At 48.0% G+C, this 20,416-nt stretch overlaps 9 protein-coding genes and 1 non-coding gene across 10 annotated transcripts; 6 read left to right on the top strand and 4 right to left on the bottom strand.

The window, feature by feature from the left end:
• Positions 1–1,531: 1,531 nt before the first annotated feature.
• V1508DRAFT_419132 (cytochrome oxidase assembly protein-domain-containing protein) lies at positions 1,532–3,283 on the top strand. The gene is made up of 2 exons (XM_066940556.1): positions 1,532–2,639; positions 2,694–3,283. Exons 1-2 carry the CDS (start codon positions 1,610–1,612, stop codon positions 3,176–3,178), a joined length of 1,515 nt encoding a protein of 504 aa, XP_066795267.1. The 5' UTR covers positions 1,532–1,609; the 3' UTR covers positions 3,179–3,283.
• Positions 3,284–3,504: 221 nt separating this feature from the next.
• Positions 3,505–5,083, top strand: V1508DRAFT_419133 (kinase-like domain-containing protein). Its single transcript, XM_066940557.1, has 2 exons — positions 3,505–3,806; positions 3,865–5,083. Exons 1-2 carry the CDS (start codon positions 3,761–3,763, stop codon positions 4,776–4,778), a joined length of 960 nt encoding a protein of 319 aa, XP_066795268.1. The 5' UTR covers positions 3,505–3,760; the 3' UTR covers positions 4,779–5,083.
• On the bottom strand, positions 4,952–6,929 carry V1508DRAFT_419135 (uncharacterized protein). The gene is made up of 2 exons (XM_066940558.1): positions 6,508–6,929; positions 4,952–6,435 (listed from the first exon to the last, which is right to left on the bottom strand). The coding sequence occupies exons 1-2, from the start codon at positions 6,533–6,535 to the stop codon at positions 5,087–5,089; spliced, it is 1,377 nt and encodes a 458-aa protein (XP_066795269.1). The 5' UTR covers positions 6,536–6,929; the 3' UTR covers positions 4,952–5,086.
• A 784-nt stretch (positions 6,930–7,713) lies between these two features.
• On the top strand, positions 7,714–7,802 carry V1508DRAFT_t56. Its single transcript has one exon. It is a non-coding gene; the product is annotated as a tRNA-Arg (tRNA).
• Positions 7,803–8,082: 280 nt separating this feature from the next.
• V1508DRAFT_439988 (Sodium:solute symporter family-domain-containing protein) lies at positions 8,083–10,578 on the bottom strand. The gene is made up of 2 exons (XM_066942240.1): positions 9,980–10,578; positions 8,083–9,929 (listed from the first exon to the last, which is right to left on the bottom strand). The coding sequence occupies exons 1-2, from the start codon at positions 10,374–10,376 to the stop codon at positions 8,260–8,262; spliced, it is 2,067 nt and encodes a 688-aa protein (XP_066795270.1). The 5' UTR covers positions 10,377–10,578; the 3' UTR covers positions 8,083–8,259.
• Positions 10,579–12,011: 1,433 nt separating this feature from the next.
• On the bottom strand, positions 12,012–13,463 carry V1508DRAFT_419140 (putative undecaprenyl diphosphate synthase-domain-containing protein). Its single transcript, XM_066940559.1, has 3 exons — positions 13,038–13,463; positions 12,720–12,979; positions 12,012–12,669 (listed from the first exon to the last, which is right to left on the bottom strand). Exons 1-3 carry the CDS (start codon positions 13,239–13,241, stop codon positions 12,303–12,305), a joined length of 831 nt encoding a protein of 276 aa, XP_066795271.1. The 5' UTR covers positions 13,242–13,463; the 3' UTR covers positions 12,012–12,302.
• An 86-nt stretch (positions 13,464–13,549) lies between these two features.
• On the top strand, positions 13,550–15,601 carry V1508DRAFT_371900 (glycosyl transferase). The gene is made up of 9 exons (XM_066937499.1): positions 13,550–13,667; positions 13,724–13,802; positions 13,854–14,355; positions 14,407–14,607; positions 14,653–14,795; positions 14,847–14,983; positions 15,032–15,129; positions 15,179–15,254; positions 15,313–15,601. Exons 1-9 carry the CDS (start codon positions 13,582–13,584, stop codon positions 15,521–15,523), a joined length of 1,533 nt encoding a protein of 510 aa, XP_066795272.1. The 5' UTR covers positions 13,550–13,581; the 3' UTR covers positions 15,524–15,601.
• A 48-nt stretch (positions 15,602–15,649) lies between these two features.
• On the top strand, positions 15,650–17,337 carry V1508DRAFT_371904 (Sucrase/ferredoxin-like-domain-containing protein). Its single transcript, XM_066937500.1, has 2 exons — positions 15,650–16,893; positions 16,950–17,337. Exons 1-2 carry the CDS (start codon positions 16,120–16,122, stop codon positions 17,037–17,039), a joined length of 864 nt encoding a protein of 287 aa, XP_066795273.1. The 5' UTR covers positions 15,650–16,119; the 3' UTR covers positions 17,040–17,337.
• On the bottom strand, positions 17,269–18,366 carry V1508DRAFT_419152 (mitochondrial 54S ribosomal protein uL15m). The gene is made up of 5 exons (XM_066940560.1): positions 18,143–18,366; positions 17,965–18,083; positions 17,760–17,913; positions 17,582–17,699; positions 17,269–17,523 (listed from the first exon to the last, which is right to left on the bottom strand). Exons 1-5 carry the CDS (start codon positions 18,314–18,316, stop codon positions 17,372–17,374), a joined length of 717 nt encoding a protein of 238 aa, XP_066795274.1. The 5' UTR covers positions 18,317–18,366; the 3' UTR covers positions 17,269–17,371.
• A 286-nt stretch (positions 18,367–18,652) lies between these two features.
• Positions 18,653–19,920, top strand: V1508DRAFT_160929 (uncharacterized protein). Its single transcript, XM_066936072.1, has 2 exons — positions 18,653–18,864; positions 18,921–19,920. Exon 2 carries the CDS (start codon positions 18,969–18,971, stop codon positions 19,803–19,805), a length of 837 nt encoding a protein of 278 aa, XP_066795275.1. The 5' UTR covers positions 18,653–18,864; positions 18,921–18,968; the 3' UTR covers positions 19,806–19,920.
• The last annotated feature ends 496 nt before the right edge of the window (positions 19,921–20,416 follow it).

Raw genomic sequence — 20,416 nt, forward strand, 5'->3', positions numbered from 1 at the left:
CTTTGTAAATATTCATTACAAAATACTGATCAGTAATACACACAAGACCAGTTGCTAGTGTCATCTTCTTCTGGGCTAATTTAGAGGCGTGTTTGTAGCTAACAAAGAATACCTTCCGAACTCCTTGGTGATCTTCAAACACTCTGGAGAACGGCATTTCGCAACAAGGATTCCCCAGCATGCCAGCATATACTATTGAAAGAGTCTCTGATTCTGCAGCCGGTGTTCTAACGCGCGTCGGTTGCTGCCGACCATGGGATACACATGTCGTGCTGCAACCGTGAGTTCATGCTATCACTTGATGGCCATGGCAAGCAACCAGAAAAGTCAGTCATGTTCTCTTTCTTCTTAACGACGGTTTTTGGTAAGGCAATCAACTACTCCTTACCCTCCGCAGTCAGCCGCATTCTGTGCATCACAATTCATCCGTTTCTCACTGGGCCGATCGTACTCATGTTGTGGGCCACCTCGCGGACCCACCTACCCACCCCCTCTCCTCCTTTTTGTGCTCTAGCACGCCGGAATATCAATAGCATATCTCTGCCGACGACGCCATATCGGCTGACTGACTGCAATTCATCCTTTCTTAGCCATTGTATCATACATCTCGCCGTGCGACAGGTATCCAAAACACCAAGCTAAGTGACTGACTACGAGATATCATCAGCAAGCTGACATACCCACTGCGTAGATTCTCTCTGGTCAGCAGACTTAAACAAGTTAGTAACGATTGGCGAAAATACTTATAATACGACGTATGTGTAGCGTTCTCATGGGGGTTCAGTGGTCCCGGCCGAGGATTCGAGTCCGTGGGTTTATGAATAGTAGGAAGATGGACGGTTTCCGTAGAATATCAGGAGCACATAGCTAGTAGCTAGATGAGGAGCCAGCAGTGCAGGTCAAGAAGAATAGGGTTCTAGTGCACTGGCGCGCTCCGCCGGAGCTTGCCTTTTTGGGATAAGCGACTGCGAAATACAAACTCAATATTGAGCCGCACCAAACTAATTGCCGCGTATAAGGGCGGCAAATATTACGGCCATTAATGCTAAACCATCGGTATTATGACGCTAGTCCTTCTTTCAGCTGCAATAGTCTTGTGCAACGATACACATTGCTATAACCCAACAGAGAACCTGATATAACTTAGAATAACTCGGCAATCCGAAGGCTAAAAAATGAGCCGCATGGAGTGCGGCACAATCAACCCGATATACAGTGACAGGACGGAGATGTCGTTGATTATCATGATTCCGATCATCCGTCATCAGCAAACAATGCAGGATAACCGATGCGTCTTTTGAGCTATTTTATTCTTCATTGCTGCTGCCAAATGCTTCTTTTATGCGGCTGCTGGGCTCGCAAAATGCGCCCAGAGTCACGAGGCGCTAAATGGGTGTAAGCATTGTGGTATTTAGGACCACAAATGTATATACTTCGCCGTTTTAAGCTGGAACTGCACCAGACCAATGGCACTTTGTTCCGAAGTGGTAAAGCCACACATCCGCGTAACCCTCTAGTTTTCTGACGCATAGCACGACGAAATATTTTGTCGGAATCAACTGCGACACGGACGAATCAATCAGCCAATTATCACCGAACCGAAATTGCCATGTCAAGAGAACTGGCTCGTCCAGCACTGTTCTTTGTGCACAATGCCAGCGTCAAGTCATGTCTCCGCGCTCAGCAATCGCTAGTCAGGTCATGTGCGCCGCCTCCTCGCCAGCTTGCAGCGACTTTCAGAGTCTCTGGCTTTCTCCAGAAAACAGCGCCATGGCTTCTCGGACGCCAATCAGCGACTTCAATATCGAAAGGCCCATCATTATTTAGTGGCCTGTCGGAGTCTGCCAAGCGACTGTTGTCGTCCAGTGCTTCCCAGCGCGTGGCGGAGCTTGACATTGGGAATAATGGATTTCTGCTACGGCCGCGACGGGTTATCACGGACAAGAGAGTCGGGTACTGGCTTGTCGGCTCCTCTGCTCTGGTTTTTGGCATTGTTGTTCTTGGTGGACTTACCAGGCTCACTGAATCCGGTCTGTCAATCACCGAATGGAAGCCCGTCACGGGGTCTATCCCACCCTTGACACAGGGAGATTGGGAAGCGCAATTTGAGAAATACAAAGAGTCGCCCGAGTTTAAGCTTCTCAACTCTAACATGACCTTGGAAGAGTTCAAGTTTATATTCTTTATGGAGTGGGCTCATCGGCTATGGGGTCGGGTGATAGGGTTGTCTTTTGTTCTTCCTGGGCTGTATTTCATCTTGCGAAAAAAGACGAGTCCGCAAGTTAGTAGACGCATATTTGGAATTGCGCTATTGATTGGGTTTCAGGGCTTCATTGGCTGGTGGATGGTCAAGTCCGGTTTGAGTGATCATTTCTTGAACGACAACATCGAGGAGGGCAAATACAAAGACAATCATCCCCGCGTGTCTCAGTACCGATTGGCGACCCACTTGGGATTAGCATTTGCTGTGTATCTGTCCATGCTTTGGACCGGATTGGAAGTATTGAAGGAGAATCGATGGATCAAGGAGCCCAAACAGGCCCTACGCAATATATCTATGCTAAGCAATCCGGTTTTGAAGCCGTACAAGTATGCTGCTGGTGGGTTACTTGGGCTTGTTTTTTTGACGGCAATGTCTGGTAAGTCGATGATTGTCCCTATGTAGTCAGATCCGGGTACTCAACGATTTCCAGGTGCGTTCGTTGCTGGTCTCGACGCTGGCTTAATTTACAACGAGTTCCCATACATGGGCGAAGGTTTCATCCCTCCTAAATCTGAATTATTTTCTTCCTTTTACGCACGTAGAAAGGACGAATCTGACTTGATCTGGCGAAACATGCTGGAGAACCCCGTCACCGTCCAGCTGATCCACCGCATCATGGCCACCACATCTTTTGTCACTATCGTGGGTTTCCATTTCCTTTCCAGCAGACTCTACCGCAAAAATCTGATCCCGCGGATCATCTACCGTGGCTCTCACGGCGTGGTGGGGTTCGCGGTTTTGCAAGTCACGCTCGGCATTACCACACTTTTGTACTTGGTTCCGACCCCGATTGCAGCTTCGCATCAGGCAGGTAGTCTTGCACTTTTGACTTGGGTTCTGATTCTTTGCATGAGGCTGCGTCGACCTCGTGGTGCTATTCAAACATTGCTGGGTACGATTGCCCAGACAAAATAGATTTGTCCTACAGAATAATGGTAAATATGTATGTGTGGAGTTAATATGGATTTGTATATAGTGGCATTGTAAGATACTCAGAATTGAATGACTCTACTATTTTAATTATATACAAACAATTAAATTAATTTAGTTGGTTTTGATTCAATTTTAATAACCAAAGGTACAAAATCGCCGAATTCGTGCACTTAACACACGGCCACAACAGAGGTGGGCGAAGGTGTGGCTAGTAAGAAGGGAATGTGTGTGGCTCGTTGTTTGTGTGTGGCCCCCTTTGTTTACCCCTGCCTGAACGGGTAGACGTGTTCCACAAACTACTATTTTCGCAGAGATCATCAGCGCATCGTACTACGTTGCCCACATTTGCGATCTGTAGTAACCCGTCCACGTTTCAAGCCTTGGCTGTTTGGTTTTCGTCCACAGGTCCACAAAAAAATCTCGTTTTCAAGAGATATTGTTAGAAGCTAAGTTTTTGAGGCGATATTGGTGATTCCCCTGGATTCAACTGGGAATCAGTACAAGTTTGATTACGGATTTATACGCGTACGGCAAGCGCGATTTATAGAGGACTAATAGTTTAAGATGGTTGAGCTTTCGGATTTCCAGAAGTTAGAAAAAATCGGTGAAGGTAAGCTACCCATTAGACACTACAGAATGCAACGGCCGGCTGACGACTAGTTATCAAGGAACTTACGGTGTGGTGTACAAGGCCCGCGACACTACAAACAACAACCGGGTAGTCGCATTGAAAAAGATTAGGTTGGAAGCTGAGGACGAGGGCGTTCCGTCTACAGCCATTCGAGAAATCTCGCTGCTCAAGGAAATGCGCAACGAAAATATCGTCTCGCTTTTCAACATTGTTCACGCCGACAATCACAAGCTGTACTTGGTGTTCGAGTTCCTTGATATGGATTTGAAAAAGTACATGGAAGCTATTCCACAGAACGTCGGTCTTGGGGCGGATATGATTAAAAAATTTATGTCGCAGCTGGTGCAGGGCACGAATTACTGCCACGCGCACAGAATCTTACATCGAGATCTCAAACCCCAGAACTTGTTAATTGACAAGGAAGGAAACCTGAAGCTTGCGGATTTTGGTCTCGCCAGAGCGTTCGGAGTTCCTCTGCGAGTCTATACGCACGAGGTTGTCACGCTGTGGTATCGCTCGCCCGAGATCCTGCTCGGTGGCCGCCAATACTCAACTGGCGTCGACATTTGGTCAATTGGCTGCATTTTCGCAGAAATGGTTACGCGCAAGCCGTTGTTCCCTGGCGACTCAGAAATTGACGAGATTTTCAAGATTTTCAGACTGCTCGGCACGCCAGATGAGGATGTCTGGCCCGGCGTGTCGCTGCTCCCGGATTTCAAGACCACGTTCCCGCAGTGGAGTCGCAAGGATTTAGCGAAGCATATCGCAGCACTTGATCAAGATGGAATCGATCTTTTAGAATCATTTCTGGTGTACGACCCTTCATGCCGAATTTCGGCCAAACGCGCCCTGCAGCACCCTTACTTCGTCCCCAAGGTTCAGCAGGGAATCAAATACCCGCACATGACAAACCAGCCACAAGTGTCCAAGAGTATCAAAACGCGAGCGTGAGCATCTAACTGTATTGATTATTTATTATTGAGAATTGTGTTTATTAATTGTTTTATTCGCTTCGAGATATGGCATATACAAAATATGCAGATGCCAGTGACAGGAAATGTCTAAGCTCGAATGCTTTATGCGTTATGTTATAAATTATATGGGTCTATTGTCTTTTATGTTTTGATGGGTTTATATTATCCTCATATGGTTTATTGTCATATGTCTGTCAATGTTAAATATCCCCTATATATTCCATCAAATCCATCTATACGCCTCCAAGTATCAAATCATACTGAAGTGAGTAATAGCTACAGATACTACCTGTGTTTGTATAAGTCTTGTGCAGAGAGCTTCGAAGCGAACTTTGGTAACTTCATTCCAAAGCTTCGAGTTGATGAATTGCCGTCTTCCTGCATCTGCAGTCTACGAGCGAATTCCTCATCACTTCGTCGCGTCCTCGCCAGCTCCCGCTCTTCCTTGTTCTGCAATTTCCGAGCCAACTCTTCGTCTTTCCTGCGAGCTTCGGTCTCTCGCGCGGCCAGCATCTTCGCATACTTTTCCCCCTCTCTTTCCATTCTAAGTCTCTCTTTATCAGCTTTAGCCTGCTCTTTCTCTTGCAGGGTTCTCGCAAACTCCTCGTTCTTTCGCAACTCCTCACGAGCTTTAGCATCGGCCTTCTCCTGCTCGCGCTTCTTCTTGGCGTCAGCCTCAGCTCGGACGCGGACTTGCTCGCGCTCAGCACGTTCGGCAGACTCCAAGTCCTTCTTCATCCGTTTCTCGCGCGACGTCATTCCCCGCGCACGTTCATTCGCAGTCGCAATCAAAAACACAGACAGCAGCAAACTCGCCTCAAAGCCTTTCCTATCAACATCGACATCCAGCAACCGAATGTTATCCTCGATAAGCACAATCTCGTTATTCATTTCGTCCGATGCACTCGGTAGTCCGCCGCTGGGGTATAATAGCTTGTCGAGATTGTAGATGTATAGTTTCGCGACAGTGATGCGTGTGGATTTGGATGCTGGGTCCACAAAATTGCATTTTCCGGACATGCTTGCTGGCCCGCCGAATGAGGATGAGATGTCAATGTCATTCCAAACGAATGTGTAATTCTTTGTCGTGACCGAGGGAGGCGGTATATAGCCGAATGCGAAGCCGGCGGCACAGGCGTGGTGGCGGAGAGAGTCGTAGAGAGCCGAACTGTTCCGGTTCAAAAATGGCCCGAGCATAGTCGAGACGGGATGTGCTGTTGACGGGTTGTAAAGCATGATTTTACCGAGCTCGTGTGGGATTGGCTTTGGGTTAAAAAACCTGGCCGCGGAAGTTTTCTTGGGCGGATTGAAGGCGTCGCCAGAAGCGACTGCTTCTACACCGTTGTGGCACGGCGGCCGGCGTGGAAAGAAAAGGTCTTGTTGAAGCGCATAGTCGCCTATTGGAGTTTCGCAGTATGAATCATAGATTTGATGTGCAACATTATCGGCTGTGAAAGGCTGACTGGAAACTTTCTCGGACCGTGTTGGAAGCAGTTCGGAGTCGGTGGCCTCGGATGGTATTGTCGCTTCGTCTCGAAACCTGATCCGATATTGCACCAATGCTGCAAGCTCTCGGTGTAAAGGATTGTGATAAAAGACTTCGATCTCGGTCTGTTTTGGGACAAGCACAAATTCTAGAGATCGTTAGCTGGTAGGCAACCAGATCAATGAATTACGTGCGCCCTGCTGTGCTGTTGGATACTAACTTGGGACATCTGTATCGGCGGCTCTCATGCTGTCTCTTATAGATACTGTCCAACACGTAGTAGGACGCTGTCGGACAATGAATACTAAGAGTATACAACTTCAAAATTGAGAAATAACGGGGTAGACGGGAACTAGAAGTGGGCGATGCACGAATATAAAGACTCGCGACTCGCGTATACGTTTCGTGGCGGTGTAAACTTTGTTCGCGTCCGTCAGTACGGCATTCGCAACCGTTCCTGAACTATTTTACTCGGAGTTTTGATCTCGGATCGTTAGGCAGTGCGTACTCTTATTCAAGGGCCGAGTATGATAACTGTGCCCGTGGATATCAGTTGGGGATATATGCAAGCTGAAATATAACAATGCGATGAGATAAAAGGTGCTAAAGTTTATACGATGTTGGGAGTCCTATTGCGTTTGCAGTCGCGGGTACAAACGGTACATACGGGGCTCCTTATCGCGATCACTTACAGCAGCTTCGCAGTGATCTAGGCTGCCGACACCGACCTCCTATCAATGCCGTTAATAATGATGGAATCTGAAGTGCACTCGTTATCATGACATCGTCATCGTCTGAGGGAATAGGATCGTCTGACGCGTCGGCAGCCCATCCCGAGAGACACATTGAACCTAATTCTATCCATCTTAGGGTCTCTCTTACTTCACTATGGGCAACCTAGTCTCAATTTTCTCGCAATCATGCTCTTGATAGCTGATACTTGACATATCTCAATATTTCAGTCTTAACGGAATCTCTACAGACATTGCGAATCAGTTCTTGTATGATACTCATACACTTCCACCGTTCATTGTAATGACTGTATTTCGCTTTGTTTGTTTGCAACAGGTAGTGTATTATTGTTATAGCTACAACATGGCCCGAACGACCAACGAAAGAAAACAGAAGCCCAAAGACACACAAGGGCAGGTAAGGGGTTTTTGTCGTTTGGCCAAGGCTGGATTGGTTTATGCGAAATTTGCAAAATAATCCCGAAACCCAACTAAGATCGAGGAATGAATAGACAATAAAGAAAGAGAGAGAGCAAGGAAGGAAGCAAGAAAGAATGGATACTGCCAAATAATTTATTCTAAGCCAGTTTATAATTGCCAATACTTAGATACATTTTTGTTTGGTACATGCGCCCGAACCTAAATTTGCTTCCATAGGTACAAAGGGCAGGTTTTGTCAGCAACTTGTAACAACGTTCCTTGTGGCCCAATGGCAAGGCGTCCGCCTACGATGAATGCGTTCGTATGTAGCGGGAGATTCCAGGTTCGACCCCTGGCAGGGAAGAAATTCCAGGTTTAAATCCTGGCAACAGCAGTTTTTTTTTTTGTATTCGTTAGAGTACATTTTGGATTTAGTTGAATTTATTTAAGTGGAAGATTTGTTGGTAGAACGAGTCGGTCTTTGCAAGACAGGCTAATGACCTTACGGCAAGAGAACGTTGTCCGATCGCTAGTCGGCTGACTACGACGGTATTTGAGTTAATCCACGCACTCTCGCAAGCGGCGCGACTATATCTTAAGCCCTTCAAAGGCCCAATTGTTACGTCCTTTGAACATTTGTTATAGGTACATAATGTAATATGAGTGCGACATGAGGGGACCTCGCTATCCCGTCACAACGTTCATTCGATACCCTTCATGGCCGGTATCCAATATGAGGATGTATTAAATATCATGTATTAAACGCGATGTACATCCGAATGAAATAACCAAATAAAAATCGCAGCAATATAAACGTACAATCACTCCTTTTCTTCGGCAACGACGTCATCCCGTGGCACTGTGATATCGGCCCCATCGATAACAAAGTCCGAGTTCGCGTTCGCGTTTTTGATAAACCGACCTCGTTGTCCCGAAATATCATACCACACGCCTTTCGCCGTGTGCGCAAGCGCGAAGCGACCTTCCCAGAGCGGGTAAATGCCGACGATGATGAGCGAAACTAGAATCCAGATGATGCCAACGACTACCCAGCCCGTGAAGAACTTCTTGGAGAAGATGTACCCGGACCCGTACATTGGCATCGGCCAAAGAACAAGGAGGGCCACTGTCATGAAGACGGTTAGGGCCCGTGCTATTTTGGAGGCCCGGATGAGTTCGGCAGTGGAGTCGATTGGAGTTTCTGTCGGGCCGGAGGCTGAGTTTGAGCGAGCGTCTTTGGAGTCGTTGTCGCCAGCTGAGACTGAAGATGGCATTGGAACGTCCTCATCTGTGACTTTCCTGATGTTTTTCATAGACTCCCAGTCGTAGTTCTGCGGACCGCCAAGATACGTCAGGACCGGGACGAATACGATCGGGGAGAGGAGTGCGACGACGTTTCCGGCGAGCATGGGGTTGTTCGCCCCGGAAGTGGTGACGTTGATGACGCCGTTGTTCTGCTTGGATGTCGTCACGAGCCAGGCAATCAAGCTGCACGCGAGACCCAGGACCGGGGATGCTGCGGCCGCAAGGAGGTTCTGTTTGGACCACATCAGTGTGAGAGTGGCGGGCAAGACCGCGGAGGAGATGATGACGCCCATGAGCAGGTAGAGGTAGCCCATGGACACGCCGGCGTAGAAGAGGCCGACAGAGAAGCCGGCCATGATGAGACCGTAGAGAATGACGCACGCGTGAGAGACGAGAATGAGCTGCTTGCCCGTCGCGCGCGGGTTGATGTAGGTCTTGTAAATGTCGTAGGTGCCGATGGACGAGACCGCGATGAGTTCGGCCGACGACGCAGATGTGACGGCCATGAAGATTAAGAGGAGCGAGCACATGGCGCCACCTTTGCCGAGCAGCGCGACGGCGGCGTTCGGAAGCACGAGACCGGCAGACACATCAGCGGCACTCATACGATTGGGATATGTGGGGAATGCGGGAGTGGTCTCGAGGGCAAGACAAGCGAGACCCATGGTCGTCGCACACAGCCAGGGAATTGCGAACCAGGCGATGCCGCCGAGAACATATCCGGGCAGAGCCGACGCTGGAGACGCCGCGATTGCCTTGTTCCAATAACCGTTGTCAAGGAAGACAGTCCCGAAGTTGCCAGCCAGATTGATAACGAAGAAGATGGCACCCTCTTTGGAGCGCATGGTTAGGTATGAGCCCTGGGCGTTGCCGGCGACAGGGTACTCCTTTGATACATTTTGTAGTATCTCCCAGACCACGCCGGGCGAGCCGAGTACGTCGGACCTGGCATAGGTTGTGAAGGCGAAAATGAGGACGATAACGAGGATGATGATGGTGTGGATGTAGTCTGTCAAGAACGTGGCCCTGATACCACCAAAAAGGGTGTAGATGACGACGCCGACAGGAAGTAAGAAGCAGGCAGCGACCGTGTGCATGCCTGTCAGATCGGTCACTACAGCACTACCGCCGGTCAAGAGCATGGCGGTGACGAGGATGTTCGTGAACAAGCCGAAGCACATGAAGACTGAAATATTAGAGAGCTAATTCAATAAATCCGGTGCGACGGAAACTCACCGCCGTGGCCAATCGGACCGTATCTGGCACGCACGACTTCGAGGAAGGTGTGGGCCTCCGGGGCACGCTTCTTAAGCTCAATTGCTATAGTAGCAAAGAGAATGATTTGGACTGTTGCGCCAGACGCGTACCAGAAAGGTCCGGATACGCCGTAGCGATAGGCTACGCCGGAGGATTGAAGAAGGGTGGCAGCCCAAGTCCAGGAGGAGACGACTGCCGAGGCGATAAGACCGGTCTTGACGGTGCGACCCGCGGTGGAGAACTCTTCGGAGGTGATGCGTTCGTGCTGATAGCGCTTGAGCATGTAGGTGGTGAGGATCATGCCAATGGCGAAAGCCAAGCCGAGGCCGACGACGATGCCGTAGCCGGCACCCTGAGGGAGCGATGAGGCTGTCATTTGTGTAGCGAGCGAGTTTATGACTTATCAGAGGAGAACCGAGTAGCTGAGAGCAGACGACAAACGGCAGACGACAGACGGCAGACGGCAGACGACAGACGACAGAAGACAGTGTTTAAGTATGTGAGCAGCGTAGGGGGATGATGTTATGTACCGAGAACAGGGGACCCGCGGCCCGGCGATAGGCGAGGGAAGTGCGTGCGGCACATAAGCAGACAACGAGGCACATACACATGCAAAGTATCAGTCAGAGTCAAGAAGATATACACTAGAACAATTTGATTATGGGACACTGGGTACACTGGGTACATGGTCCGTGGCCCCCCTGGGTTGGAGCTAACGTACTCAGCAAAGTGTGGCGCTGTGGTTACAACAGCACGCCGAGTACGCGACAGGTTGTAAGTTGTTGACCGAGAGTGGTCATGAATTGACTTTCAAGTGTGAGTTGTTTGATAAATCAGTTGGTAGAGGGATCCTTAGTTCGCAGCTGCGGTGGTCGTCGATGTAGTTGTGATAAGCGATAACGGGTTGTCGCCGGGAGTCAGTCTCGGAGTACTAAACGAACAACGGCGCAAAGAATTAAGTGGCGCCTTCAAGCAAACGCAGGGCTCCTGGCGCCGACGCCCACAAACATTATTACAGTAGAACCCCGGTAAGCGGATGCTTTGTCGTCTTATTGAAAATAGATTTGCTAACATTATGCTTGTATTTGCAAAGAAACCAATCGACTTAGCGCGGTTATCGGTCTCCGGCGAATCGTTTTAAAAGAGGTTCTGCTGTAGTTATAACAATAACTGTAACTGATTGTAGAGTGTATTTTATGCTAGTCTCAAAGAGGAATGGTTGGTGTACTCACCATAATCAGTGTAAGTTTTTCCAGCAATTTGATATCGTCTCAACTAGCTTAAGCTGGGTTTAAACCTATATAAGAATGGTGTCGCCTTATCCAAAGTATTTCGCGCGCCAAATATGAGAATTCAGACATCAAAATATATCGGCTTATTTTAACGGGGATATCGCACACGGTAAAGAACAAAAAGGACAAAAAGGGTCATCGCAGACTGCCGAATCGTGGTCCGAGCTTCAGAAGCGTAACTCTTCTCTTTCGCGGCCACTAATCCAAGGCAAAGTTAAACCGCACTACCGCAGTGTCAAATTAGAGATTTTATCACCAGTCTATCAGCGTCGGCTGCTGGAAATTTTTTTTCCGAAATTTCCACCCAACTTAGAAGCCAACAGAACGCTGTCGACAAAGCCGCATACTAGTGATACCGTGCAGAGCTAGTGGCGGCGACTGCTGGCGGAGCTCTTGCGTCTACACACCGTCACAGCAAATTTCTGCTGCTCATTTGAATGGCTTACGCCCTCAGTCGATCTTGTCGAGCTGGATAACGTTCACCAAGTTAGTTCGTGGTTAGTACAATGGGCAATCACTGTCTGTAGAAACCGGATGCTGTCTATCTCTTGCTAGTACCTACTGACGGATATTGGAATGCTGCAATAGTCATTAACAGTTGCAATAGATATCTGCGGGCTGAAATAGATTGCTGCGTTCTTTGCAATCCGCGCTTGTCCCTGGCACCGTCCATCGATCATACCATACGAATTCCGGAGTAAAAAATAAATCGGCGTGCAACTTGTCCAACGATATTGTATTGAATTACAATTCAAAGTACAGGTTCCTGTGTCGCGTTTCTTCACAGTCGACACGCTGCCAGAACCACACTGAACTACCATCTGAACTAAATTCATCTATGATCCGTTGGACTAATACTCTTTTACAACAGCAAACCTCTTGTCATAACAATTCCCAGACTCCTAACGATAGTCATTTCCTATGTAACACCCATCATCTCTATATAAAAAGTACCATATGCATAGCAAACAAAGCAAAACAATCACATGATGATATTTCATCGACGACAATCAGAGTTGCTTCTGGTCGCGCTCCATCTCCATCTTGCGGAATTCCACTGCCTTGCTGCGGCTCCACTTGAGCAAGATCGATCCGAATCGCCAAGGCTCAAATTCAGGCCACAGGCAATTCACAAACTCGACCGTACAGTTCTGGTGCGATTGCCAGAGCATAAAATCCGAAAGTCGCTCAACACCGGACGTACGCACGAGGATGTCGAGCGGTGGGCAGTCCTTTGTGAACATGTGTTGCTCGAGCAGACGTTCGTCGATCGTCTCGGGTTCGAGCTCGTGCTTTTCCGACTTTGTTACGATCTCGCGCATCGAAGTCGCGATGTCATCCCGCGACGTGTACGGGAAACAAATGTTTAAGATGGCACTGCGGTCAAGTTTAGAAAATGTCAATGTCATCGGAGTCGAAGAACATACGTGGTATTCCTCTTCGTCATTTCAGTCGACTTGTCAATCGCCGCAAGTACGTCTGGCGGAATCATGCTGCGCTGTCCAAGCACACGGATCGAAATGCCGAAACGGTCAGCTAGGTCGCCGTGGTGGATGATTTGCAGCAACTTGGTTCTCGCAATCTCCATCAGCGCATCAACCTCGACAGTCGGACGCTTGAAGTTTTCGATTGAAAACGCGTACACCGTCACAACCTTGATGCCGACCTGGTAGCACATCTCCAGAATCTACCTCGTTTAGCAGTAGTCACACGACCCCCACACTTGACCGCCTTTGACAACTTACATGAGCAAGGCTCTCAAACCCGGCCGAATGCCCCTCACGAACTTCAAGCTTGCGCCGTCTAGCAAACCGGCGATTGCCGTCCATCACAAACGCGACATGCTGAGGGACAGGTCCCGTCTTCAAGACCGACATAAAAATCTCTTGGGTCCATGCGATGAAGTACTGCACCAGTGGAAACGTACGTATCCAGGAAGTGATCGCCATGGTTTAAACAGAGACGGCGAGCAGAAGATTGAGTATACGCGCACCTCAGGTATTGACAGTCAATATTATTAACTAATATCCTAATACTATGAAAAGACAAAATGCAAAATACACGACTGGTTGACCACGCAGCTGGGAATCGTCCGTGTAACAAACAAATTAAGGACAAAAGAGATGGCAGCAAGCACACGATGGAACGAAGCACGCGGACTGTAGGAATATATGGTTGCAAATATCTAGCAACGTGGTTCTACCCCTGAATTTCTTGTCCTGGGCATCGAGATCATTGATCAGGCAACATAAATCAACACGTGGCGAAATTTCACCAACAAATCTATCAATGGCACTGAAATTTAGGCTACTGCCGGCGCTGCGGTATGCCGTGATTGCCTCGACATGCTTCAAGTTGTTGCTCTACCCGGCTTAGTAAGTGCTGCTCGCCGACTCCTACAGTGAAGTCAGCTAACTTAACATCGCCGCAGCAAATCAACGGACTTCGAGGTTCACAGGAATTGGCTAGCAATCACGCATTCCAAGCCATTGAACGAGTGGTATTATGAGGTCAGTCCACTTGATATTGATTTCGAATAGGACTTGACTTGACGCTCGTAGGATACGTCGGAATGGACGTTGGACTACCCACCGTTCTTTGCCTACTTTGAATGGTTTCTGTCCCAATTTGCCAAGTATGTTGATGCAGGCATGCTGATCGTCGAGAACCTCAACTACTCAAGTACAGCGACAGTGTACTTCCAACGAACTTCCGTGATCTTGTCCGAACTCGTGCTTGTATACGCTCTCCAAAGCTACATCCGTCTTCGCCTTGAGAACAATCGTCAGCCCGCGTACGCAATTGCCATGTCAATCTACTTCTCCCCCGGCTTTTTGATGATCGATAATATTCATTTTCAATATAACGCCATGCTGTTTGGTATTTTCGTGTGGTCTGTGGTCGCCATGAAGCAGCAACGATTCCTCCTCGGCGCGATCTTGTTCGCTGTCTTGCTGTCTTTTAAGCATATCTTCTTGTACCTTGCGCCCGCGTACTTCGCGTACCTGTTGCGCGTATATTGTCTGGATTTCAGCAATTTTAGTAGGAAGAGCTTGATGAGTGGTGAGGAAGTTCGTCTGTACATTATTCGGATGATATTAACAGTCTTTGCAGCCGTTCGATGGAAAAACTCCATACGTCTTGGCCTGTCCGTGATTTTGGTCGCGTTGATTGCATTTGGTCCGTTTATCTATCTCGGACAGATTACTCAATTACTCAAGCGTCTTTTTCCTTTCTCGCGTGGTCTATGCCACGCGTACTGGGCACCGAATATTTGGGCGTTGTATTCCGCGACCGACCGCGCTTTGTTTCTCTGTATGCTGCTCTTTTAGCCTATTTGGCCAAAGCTAATTGTGTCAGTATTCCGAATGTTTTTGAACAATCCCCTCTACGCGGAGGACTCGGCTAGTTTAACTCGAGGATTAGTCGGCATCTCCTCCTTCAATGTTCTCCCGGATGTCCAACCGCGGACGACTTTCCTTCTCACAACATTCTATCAGTTAGTAAGTTATCAATTTGATGGCATTTGCTCTCCCAATCTCTAACGAGCCAAGATCGCGCTCATTCCGATGGTCATCAACCCGACTCATGACAAGTTTGTCAGTGCGTTGACATTGTGTGGATATGCTTCGTTCCTGTTCGGCTGGCACGTTCATGAGAAAGCTATCTTACTCGTCATCGTGCCGTTCAGGTAAGCTGTTCGTCTCGCCGCTGAGATATTGAACTGATCGAAAATTAGCTTCCTGACGTTGAAGGATCGACGGTATTTGACGCCGTTTTATCTCTTGGCTGTCGCGGGATATGTCAGTCTCTTCCCACTGATCTTCACATCTCCAGGTTCGACGGTTCTGTACATTGCAAACGAAATATTGCTAATATGCCACAGAGGCACCGATAAAGTATCTGTACACATTCACCTGGATTTTCGCCTTCTATAATGTCTTCGACGACTTGGCCCCAGTGTAAGCTTGTCCCGAACCAACTCTTTCGTCCAAACACGGCTAACCAAACAAATACCAGCCGCACGACACGTCGCGTATTTTTACTCGACCGGATAGCCCGTGTGTACTTGCTCGGATTCATTCCATTGCTGCTCTTTGTCGCGCTGTACGACAGGTTTGCCATATTCAAGGGATTTGACTTTTTGAGATTGATGCTGATCAGTACATATTGCTCTCTCGGAATTATTGGTAGCTTTATCGGGTTTAGTTGGCTGTATTTATTTACGTAGGCGAATGTGGTATATGAGTAACGAATATGTAAATAAGGGACTCTAGAGTATATCTTAGACTCGTAAAGATGACACGAGTAAAGTTATATGAGGCCAACGCGGCCCCGGCCCACAAAAGCAGGATAGTGATCATCGCGGCTCTAACTGGACACGGAAAATAGGTTTCCGGGTAGGATAAATCCAGCGGCGCAATGTCGGTGGCGTACCTGACAAACACTCTGCAGTGAACCCAGTTGCCGTAATCGCGGACCTGTCAATATTGCATGTGTGCCTGTCAATAATCTTCACAATAATATTATTGTTGTTTTGCGCCGCTTAAGTCAGTCACAAAGTTCCCCCCAATTCACAGCGGAGTTCTGTCGGGCATTGATCAGTTTGTGGGCAAAGTCCGGACGGAGACTCGGGTCGCCGAAGCCCTAACTCCGCCATTCATTGCTTGTCAGGGACATTTTGCGCCGGCCGCGCGTCCAAAACATATCGACAAACGCCTCACTGTGTTCAGGACTCTCTTTGCGGATCGTCGCCATCAATATTAAATTCGCGATTTCCATCCATTTGGTATCGAGAACACACATACTCAGTCACTATACTGCAAAATGGGTATTTTTTCATCATTCAAGACCCTCAAGATATCGTCCTCCGAATCGGACGCAAACTACGTTCTCCCGACAGTGCCTGACGATGGCTGCGACCTCGTGTGCGATACTTGCACCTCCAAATTCCCGTCGTTTCTCAAGATAGACAAAGAAGACAGATTATGGGGCTCCGTAAAGCCCTGGCGATATCACATTCTCGTCGCGACTGGCAAGACGGACTGGGCTCATGGGCTCGTCGATGAGAAGAGCTCCTTATCGGTTGAGCTTGGAGCGTGGTCGCCTGAAGATACGAGTGTCGGAAGAGTTATCGTGTCGAATTCGTCTATCGCACCTCCACCTGGTTATTTCGAAACTACTGAACGAGAAAGCAAAAAGACGACATTGCTTGTTCTACCAACTATGATCGAGGCGAAGGGCGTTTCGTCCAGCACTGCAGAATCTGTCGCCAATGGACTGATGACTATCAAGAAACCAACCGATACTCTACCGGAGACTTTCGCAGGCGCGACTGTTTCTCATAAAGGACACTTGGCCGTCGTTCTGATATGTTCGCACAGGACACGTGATAAGCGATGTGGGGTCACCGCGCCTATCTTGAAAAAGGAGCTGGAGATGAATTTGAGAGAGCATGGACTGCTTAGAGACGCCACGGACGACCGACCTGGTGGCGTTCCGGTCTACTTCGTGTCACATGTCGGTGGTCACAAATATGCCGGAAATGTCATCATATATAAGAATACTGGTGAAGGAATATGGATGGGTCGTGTTGAACCGGTATGCTAATTGCTTCCGACTTTGCATATTTCGCGTTAAACTAATTCGGTGTTTAGAAACATTGCAAAGCGATCGTCGAAGAGACTATCCTGCAAGGACGGGTGTACCCGGAGATCATGCGCGGCGCATTCAAGTCCGACTGGTGACCGTTGAAACAGAATTTTGAAAGGATACAATAGATTTGTAGAGTGGTTTTCGCATGGTCTGGTATAAATTCATGGGCAATATAAAGGTAATACAGTTACGGGCAGGATGGTATACATGATTACTAGCAACCGAGGATGCCGCTGCCTCGAGGATGAACGTTCAGGAGTCGGGCTATAGATTGATGGTGACGCTTTCACATCATGTTACACTTTGATAGGAAACATTCTAATTCCTAATTATTACTTGTGACAATTGCACAAGTCCTTCTTCGGTCAATATATACATGTGACATCTAGATATTCAATCTTCGCTCCTCCGAGCACTGCCATAATCACTCTGTAGCTTTCTGATCCTCGGACTGAAACTTGGACAAATAACCACGGACTCCCGCGTTCTTGTAATACTCGATATCTCTTCGTCGGATCGGACGGGCCTCTAATGGAAGAGTGCTAAAATATTCTGGATGCAGCAGCGCCCTGAGACCTACCTTACATGTTAGAAGATTTCAACAGCTAGGCGAGCATCATCGTTAAGTACGTACCTAGCCGATTATAGTACTTGGTAGTAACCGTGCCACCAAGTTCTTCAATGCACTTGATAGCTTCCTTTGAGGCCCTAGAAACCGTAATATTAATTGGAGTCTTGAAATTTTCCTTCCCCTGTATAGTTTATATATTAGCAAATCCTTCATGCCATTCGACAAAGCACATATAGCTCACATCAGCGAGAAGCTTAACACCATCCTTAATCGCTCTACACGCCCTTGAATCAAGGAGATCCTTCATTGTAATCGGTTGTCTCGGGTTTATTCTTCCCTTATCGATCCACTCTTGTAGTCTCCCGAGATTCAATTTGACAATGTCCTGTGCAAAACTACAAGCCACGTCAACATCGTCACACCATTATTATCAGAAAGCGACATACGTATTCGTGAACCCAATTTTCGGAAGGGTCTTATGCAATGGAGTCTGGCCTCCCTCAAACCACGGATGCACGCTCTCTTTCTGCTTCTGACCATTCATACCACGACCAGACGTTTTACCCTGTGATTACCACTATCAGCACTCCGTGAGTATAGCCAGCAAATCGCGTTCCTAATCACCTTTCCACTAGAAGGACCGCGGCCTACTCGTTTCGCTTTTTTGTACGCGGTTGAAACGTTGCCGAGCGCTGACATTACCGACCGTCTGGCACTCACTTGCTGTCCCGCCGAGAGCAAACCAGACTGGGCCGGTAGTGTGAGTAGCCGTCGCGTGCTGAATAATATCGAATTCATTACAATTAGCGCATTAAGACAAGTGAATAAGTGTGGTAAATCGATCGCTATGAATCGATAAAATTGATCGGAAAGTCTAAATCCGTGGGTTAGGAAATTGCATTATTTCTGACGGTCACGTGGAGAGTCGCGCGTTATGTCAGAGCAAATTCTGCGACGAAACAGGGCAATCAAAACAAATAGAACAGCCATAGCCGTTCAATAGCGACAGCACTTTTGAACCTTTAAAGGGGAAGGTGAGTGATTGCGATATTTTGCTACTATAAGATAATTTATTCTAGAAGAAATTTAGTCTAATTGGTTGCGATATAGATAAGCGTCAGATAACTCCTTGTAACAGTTGTCGAGATACACCTTTCCGCTAACATACACGGTCTATCATAATACATTAAATATTCTAGAGTCGATTACTCGCTCATTTATGTGCTTGGATTTAGCTCTGGACTACCTGGTTCTCGAACCTGGCCCGCGGGTACAAGAGGACTAATCACACTCATCGCTGTCGGGCGGCGGCCGCTACGCGTGTGCCTTCTCCACTCATCAACTTTGTACATACATAATCAATATTTTGGGGAGACGTAGTACTAAGATAATGTCGTTGCAGAGCATACTTATCCCGTCTTCTCCTCCGGGGACGATCCATCCCCTACCCATGGCTACGGGTGTCAAGAATCCCGCGTGTGACAGCTCGTCCTACGGTAGACTAGTATCGTCCTATATACCGCCAGAACTTGTCGACCAAATTCCTGATTTTGATGAGAATGACTTATTGTCTGACGAGGAAGACCTGAGCTTCAATGGAAGCCAGACCTTGGTGGCGAAAAGCCCGCCACAGACGCGATCCTCGATTTCGATTCAACAACGGCGGCCACCACCTCAGCAGGTCGCAAGAATGCACTCGTTCGAGGGCGACGATGATTGCTCGATTCTGGGCTGGTCCTCGTCGCCGTATTCACATAAAGTCTCGACGATGCAGGATAGGAAGGTACTGGGAGCTGCCCCAGATGCAAACATGTCGCAGCCGCTCAAAGTGTCGGGATTGAGAGCGATGTCTCCGAATCTAGGCAAGTCGACAGTGACGATTGATATTCCAGATAACGAAATCAATATTATCAGGCAAGTCACTGCTGGGTCAAAACGGACGTTGCCTTGGGACAACCTGGCCATGTCGAGAGATCAGGTGACGTCAGAAGCGAACGGCCGTTCTACGAAGAAGAAATCGTCTAGCGTCAGTTCGAATGTCTTGAATAAAAATCGGTATACAGACATTATCGAGGTGAACACTAAAATGAAGGCCACAAGGACAACGACTACAAAACGCGCAGCTTCCAGGACACCAAGTGAAGCACCAGAGCCGCTTAAACGACTGGCTAAGATATTTCTAAGTGAAGAGCAGAGACTCGTAATCCGTTTAGTTTGCGAAGAGAAAAGGAGCGTGTTCTTCACAGGCTCTGCGGGTAAATGGATTTGTCGACAATTTAGATACTAGTAAGATTAACTTAAAGTTAGGTACTGGAAAATCTGTATTGTTACGCGAGATCATTTCAACTCTACGAAAGAAATATAGCAGAGACAGTGAAGCCGTTGCAATCACTGCTTCGACTGGTTTAGCTGCTTGCAACGTCGGTGGTGTGACCCTCCATAGCTTCGCTGGTTTTGGTCTTGGAAAAGAAGATCTTCCAACTCTAGTAAAACGAATTCGACGAAACAAGAAAGCCATGCAGCGCTGGTTACGGACGAAGGTTCTCATTATGGACGAGATTTCGATGGTAGACGGCGAGTTATTTGATAAACTCGAGGCCATCGCGCGTCAGATTCGAAACAAGGACTCGCCGTTTGGCGGTGTACAGCTTGTCGTCACTGGTGACTTCTTCCAACTACCGCCTGTGCCTGACTATGGAAAAAAGACCTCCAATTTTGCCTTTGAGGCAAATTCATGGAATATTGCAATTCCAGAGACGATTTGTCTAACTCAGGTTTTTAGGCAGAAAGACCAAAGTAAGTCCCGTGGAGGATAATATGCTGTGATAGTTCGCTAAGACAGTGGTAGTATTCGTCGACATGCTCAACGAGATGCGAATCGGCAAATTGTCACAGGCG

The sequence above is a fragment of the Lipomyces doorenjongii genome (genome assembly GCF_038497915.1).
Source record: "Lipomyces doorenjongii strain NRRL Y-27504 unplaced genomic scaffold V1508scaffold_31, whole genome shotgun sequence".
NCBI classification, from domain to species: Eukaryota; Fungi; Ascomycota; class Lipomycetes; order Lipomycetales; family Lipomycetaceae; genus Lipomyces; species Lipomyces doorenjongii.